Consider the following 6,485-nt stretch of genomic DNA (forward strand, 5'->3'; position numbering starts at 1 on the left):
CAGTTTTATTTAGAGCCGAAAGTATATATGATCTTAAATAACGCATACTTAAGTACACATCCTTTGTGTTTAGTGGTAAATTAATATTATTTGAAAGAACAACTTTATTAAATTTTGTTTTTCTCCAAGTAACTATAGGAAATCTAAATACCAACAGAGCACCTGAATTTGCTCATGCCAGTATTGTTTAACTGTGTCTCTTTTTATTTTTGATAATAAAACAATTGTAAATTGCATTTATTAACTGTTACTTTTGTTTCTTTAGACATTAACAAAGGTTTCTGAGGCACTGCTTGATGGCAGTTTTGGAAGCTGCCACACTCAATGTGAAGAATATCAAGCAACATGTCATAAACTGTTTCCTTTTACATCTGCCTTTATGCCTGCCACAAATGAGGATGATAGCAGCATTGCATCCGTGAACCACACAGCCATTAACCATGATGTGCTGTCTAATGAAATTTGAAGTAGTGTGTGCAAACCTCTGCGCGTGTGTCTGTACGTACTTGCGCACATGTATACAAAACTCTGACTCTCATCACATACAGACTGGCTGGGTACAGATCAGAGTTACTTTTCCAGGGTATATTAAAATATCTTTAACAGGTATAAAATGAAATATTTGGGTAGTTAAATGAAATGGAGTATGCTATTAGCTTTTTTTTTTCCTCCCAACAAAAACTGCCAATATTTATGTAAACATTATCCTTAATCAGCATTTTTCATGTTTATACTTGTACAGTTGTCTTTTAATATTCCATCAGCCCTCCCTCACAAAAAAAATCTATGGATGTTAAAGACTGCCTTCACTTAAGTGTTGCTACATATACATATAAATGTGATCATATCTTGTTAATAAAATTATCATCTGAGCGTTTTTAGCAGATTAAGACTGATGAAGTGCTGCTTGAATTACCCTCTTTATCTTTTACTGTTGTTCTTTGTTTTTTTTCTGTTTTTTATTATTTTTCTTTGGTCAGTTTGGTTTCTTTTGAAGCACAGTGACAGTGAAAGCATTGGCAGTTTGCATGTTTTTATCAGTTGTGTGTCTTACATGGAACCAGTGTTGATGGATATGAAGATTAGGTTTGGGTAAAAACAAAGTTTTTTGAAAACTGTATTCTCTCTACCTTGTGTTCCATAGTTATTGTTTCCTTAAGTTTATGGGCAGTTTAACTTTTTAAGTTTGAGTATTCTCAAGCATTTCCCTGAAAATACAATGAATTTGATAATGTTGTCCGCCCTTTTTTTCACCTTCTGCTTTCCTCCTCTTCCTTTTGATTTCTCCCCATCTGTTCATGTATTGACACTTAGTTTGAAAAAGCTACTCCAGTTTTGGGCAGATGCATAAGGTACATTAATGGGGAATACAGTTCCTCTCTATATCGTAAAAATTCACTGGTAAGTTTACTGTATTACCTCCATTAAAAGTCTTAGCTGTGGACTTATGGCCAAGAAACTAGTACTTCTCTTGCCTAAATACTATTGCTTTAGTTGCTGCAAAGCAAATAGTATGTGAGGAGTGTGTTTTATATTTAAAAACTATTTAAGGGAGTACAAAGAGGCTGACTACAAATCGCAAGGAACCTTTTCTTACTCTGTATTCTGGTGCATTAACTATTAAATGTACAACACATCAAAATGGAAGTCTAAATCTAATATAACTATTTAAAGCATAATATTGCTGGACAAAATGGCTACATATGACAGCTTTACATTCTATAAGAACTGCTATCAAAACATAACTATACTGTGGCTTGTACAGAAAATCAGTTTTCTGGAAACTGTAATGGAATCATTCAATCAGTTTGTTCTTATTTCACTGCAATGTAAATAATTTCAGTAATATTAACTAGCCCCTCTAAGGCAAATATAAATTCATGAAGAGGGGATTTTATTAAGACAAATAAACCGTTCTAATTAAAATTGTCTGCTTTGTGTGTCATCTGTTTAGATTCAAAATTGTTGAATGGAAAACTCACTGTAAAATACTGCCGACATATGCTGTAATAAATTATTTTGTACACACTTGCCTTTGGTTTGGAATTTTTGCATGTTCTGTGGACATCAGATTTCAGCCTGTTTCATGTTCATTAGTTTATTCAAAAAAAAAAAAAGTCTTGTCTCACTTGTACCTTCACTGAAGGTTTAACGAACTCTGTAAGTGATTAAAAACTATTTAGCACATTAATATACGTGTAGGCAACATACTACCCTGAGAAATATGGGTTACAGCATTTTTGTCTTACATATTCACCATGCCAGTTGCTGTAGAACAACTTGTTCAAGGATATCTCAAGCAGGGAAAGGTAGTTGACCGTAATCTGATCGTTTTGCCTCAGTTGCACACCAGAAGTATTTTATCAGCCAGTATAAGGGGCAGACATTAATTAGTTCAGTCTTTCTCTGTCTTGTATAGAGATGATATTTAAGTTGTTAGAGATTGAATCCAGGCCTTCCAAAGAAGGCTGCAGCACTATAGATGGGAGGGTAAGAGTGGCATTCAAGCCATCTGGATCTGATAGCTTGACACTTTAAATAAGACTCTAGCAAAAGTACCTGGGGTAACTTTTCAGCAGTTTGTCACTTGAGAAAGTAGATTAATAGCTTTATGATGTTTAGACTTGTAGAATTCTAGGAGCTCTTTTGAGAATTCTAAAAATATAAAAATTGATTTTCCTTTCACCCTGTGGGTGTTCTGTTTTTTTTCTTAGAATTCTTAGACAAATAAGCTGTCTCTGCTTTCTTCAGGGCTGGCATCACAGGTGCAATATGCTTGAAATAATAGATGTTGCCAATCCTATGGACCGTTGCAAAGAAAGATTAGGGTAGTATGGGAAGGATAACGGGATAATGGAGAATAGAAGATGTCAAGGGAAAGTATTTTTTTATTAAAATGTTCTGAAAACATCTGATGTCTTTCCAAGACTTATTGCATTAGAAAAGGCATCAAGCTTAACAGGCCTGCTAAGTCTTCCCAGAGGAAATGTGCTATAATAGAGTTCACCTTTCTCACACGTGTAAAATCACTGTATAGGAGTATGTTATATAAAAGCTAGTGGTGTTTGTATGTTGAATCACAATACTTCACATTTCAATTTATTAAACTTTAAAATATATTCAGCTAGTCTAGCTCCATTTTTTTATTTTATACTTTGTCTCTTTTTCATTCTTGCATGTTTTCTTCCTCACTGCTGTCTTGCCTTTTTTTCTCCTTGCTATTTGTCATCTCAGAAGTCATTTATTCTGCTGTGAATGTCAGTAGTAGTCCTTCTTGCTCCACTTTCCCATCCCTAGCTAGCTTTCCTTGTCTAGCAAATGTAGGCTGTGGCTTCTCCTTTCTTATCAGTCCCCTGGGATCAAAATAATTGCTGGGTTGCGTCAAGAAGTTGTGGCCAGTCCGGATCCAGTCAGCCTGTGGGAATGAAGAAGACTTGGAGTCCGACAGCCTCAACTCTCCTTTGCTGCTGTAGTTCAGAATCTGTCTCTATATCAGATCTTCTCAAATCTCAAGCCTGAGATGGGCTATCTTTTCTGAAATGAGGCTAGCCAAGCAAAGACACGAAGCCTGAGACTAGGATCTCTCCTATTTTTAGCACCACCTATTCCATTGACCCACAGGGAGGTGGAAGGAGTGTCAAATATAAAGGTGCCAAATGTGGCAACGTGTAAACTTGACCTATACTATGCCACAATGTTCTGAGACTCTAGCCTGACCTCATTTAATTAATGCATAAAGAACAAGGTAGCAATTTCATCAGGCCCCAAATAAGTCAACTTAAGATGTTTCTATGGCAACTCACAAGCAGACCTGTATAAACTAAGCATTAATATATGGCATATTTTAATTGGTAGATGTCTTTGTGGGAAGGACTGGTAAAGTTTGTGTTTGTAGCAGTGGTTCTGATAAGGGAAATTCACAAGTGTAGACTGGGAGTGAAGCACTGATCATTACAAGACTAGCTATAGCAAAGTCTTGGAAGGCATTCCTGCTTCAAACCTGAACAGCTGGAAGAATTGTTAACAACCTAGACAAATTACAGATCTTGTGATATGCTTGAGTATTGTACCCTGGTGGTGGTGATTTGTTTTTAAACAAAGAACAGCCTTTGACTGTAATCAAGTAGACCATACTGTTTTGCTCTAGCAGATTTGTATTCTTCTATAGGCAAGATTCAGTAGCTTAACAAGAAACATTGAATGTCTTTTATCAATACCATATGGAAACGCTTCAAATTCTTGAGATGCATTCTCAAAAATCTCTTCCACATTTAATCTGTATTGCAGATGGGCATGGTGTAAGGTGTGCCCTGACAACCTGCAGATTGGTTTCCTTAAAATTGGTTTGCTGTCCGTGCAGGAGAAAAACCTGCAAATGCAGGAAAAGTACAGCAAAAGGCTGCCTGTGAATGCAGGACCTTACTTATCTAAACATGCCTTGGAGTATTAGATAGTTCAGGGTGCGGTTTAGCGGGGAGCCAGTTGAGCTTGCTAAACTGGCAGAAATATTTTATTTTTGGCTGATTTAATTTTCTGGTGGTTAATGGGATGAACTGGCTTCCTGAAATATCGGATTATCACTAAAATCAGCAGCAGCAGCAGCAAACTGAGATAGGTCAGCCCTTCTTAAACTGTACTGTGTGTTGCTGGGTGGCAAATGTGCCTCGTATTGGGTTTCACTGCCAGCGTATTGAAGCAGGAACCATTACTGCTCGTTATTTACCAATACTGATTAGCTGGGTGTTAAAAATGATGCGCCTCCTATGGCAGCAGGAAGTTGCCTCTTTCTGGTTGCTGAGTATCTCAGCCCAGCTTTGTCAAGCTGGCTTTGCCTTTTCTTCCAGAGGCCTGTGAAACAGTTCTGAAAGTTCTGAAAACTGGTAGTAGCAGTTCTGAAAAACTGGTAGTAGCAGTTGTGCTTCTAAATATGTGTAACTAATCTTACTGGAGCATTTATGCAACGAGACCTGGGCACAACTGTGACTTGATCCTGTGGTAGGTGTGCTAGCTGGCATCCACAAAAGAAAAAACAGATGTTCTGCAGCCTTTCCTCTCTTACAGCACCTAATGTTTTGATTTCATTTACACAGCAATTACATTAAGTATTCTGCTATGGCATATACAGAGAGTAGGTAGACCGCATATGTTCATCACCCATCTTTGCAAAACCTTCAAAATGTCTCGCATAGTCTTTACGAGAAACTGTTGATGGACTGATCTGGATTGCTACAAATTATAGTAAAAGCTTATCTGTCTACTGTCATGAAATCAGAAATTCCTTTGCGCTGAACTGTTTTGTTGGGGGCTTGTTTCTTTTATAAATCCCCATCATTTATCCCTGCACAAACCAAAGTATTGTGTTAACAACATAAATGTAATGAGAACTAATTGACCCAGCATCCAGTTTCCTGTACAGTCCTGCAGTAGTACTGCTGTCCTACATGAATTTCTCCTTCTATCTTTCCCATAAGGGGGGAGAAAGACAGATGTAAAGAGACCAATGTACCCAAAGGCTGACAAACTTCCCATCATGAGGAATAAGCCTGTTCCAAAAGCCCAGGCCCTAATGGAAAATGTTGTACCCTACTGCCCTATGGATGACAAAAGTTTAGTTCAGAACTAGCAATGACAGAGGAAGGGGTTTCTTAGGTCTGCTCTGCTCTAGCAACTCCAGACTCCCCAAATGAATCCCTCAGCTAGGAAGACGTCAGCTTTTAAGCCTGACAAAAGAGTCAGACATAAGAATCATATTTTCATATGTAAATGCAATGTACATGTGCAGGCCCATGATGTGTTTGTGCACTTTGGGAAGTTATTATTTAAAATACAGAAACAGATAAAGCCATTTTCTTTTACATAGTGACACATGATTTGATCTGAAGTTGATATGGTGAGCTGACAAATAATTGAAAATGAATGCACTTGGGAGCTTGAAAATGGATCCTAGTTATATTTTTCAGCCTGAAACTGTGATGCTGGCCATTTATTGTTTCAACGGTATCATTGTATATACTTTTGGCCTTTGTTTTTTCATGTTGAAACTTCAGTTTATAATGGAAAGTGGTCAGTTCACGGACTTTCCACTAGAGGGAAGTCTTGCACGCAGAATAATTTTGCAGTAACAAAAGGCAACAGCAGTCTGTTTATTTTCTGGTATTCTTTTTGTTCTTGTTTATATAATAAGACAATATTATAAGAAAACGTCTATTTTCTTTATTTTCTTTCAGGCAGTGCAGGGAGATCATTGTTGTTTTGTACACACTTAAACAGCTGATTTAGACTTAGGTTCATACAACCCAGACAACCTTAGGATTTGGAGTTCTGAAGTTGACAGCATGGTTGCCTAGGCTTATTTTTATACCAGTTGAGAGAAAGAGACACTTTGAAAGGTGTTTTAGTCCACACATGATCAGCATCACCTTCTGGGAGAGCCATTACGTATGCAGAAAGCGTACGTCAGCCGAGTTCCTACCTCTCTCTCCTCA

General features: G+C 37.3%; 1 protein-coding gene across 9 annotated transcripts in view; it reads left to right on the top strand.

Moving 5' to 3' along the window:
- Positions 1-2,028, top strand: part of NAA16 (N(alpha)-acetyltransferase 16, NatA auxiliary subunit) — a 75,389-nt gene extending 73,361 nt beyond the window's left edge. For all 9 annotated transcript variants that reach the window (XM_026058922.1, XM_026058928.1, XM_026058925.1 and 6 more), the window contains one exon: positions 266-2,028. In XM_026058922.1, the coding sequence (XP_025914707.1) occupies positions 266-466 (201 nt within the window). In that variant the 3' untranslated portion in view covers positions 467-2,028. The remainder of the gene's footprint in view (positions 1-265) is intronic.
- The last annotated feature ends 4,457 nt before the right edge of the window (positions 2,029-6,485 follow it).

The sequence above is a fragment of the Apteryx rowi genome, unplaced genomic scaffold (genome assembly GCF_003343035.1).
Source record: "Apteryx rowi isolate R43461 unplaced genomic scaffold, aptRow1 scaffold_150, whole genome shotgun sequence".
NCBI classification, from domain to species: Eukaryota; Metazoa; Chordata; class Aves; order Apterygiformes; family Apterygidae; genus Apteryx; species Apteryx rowi.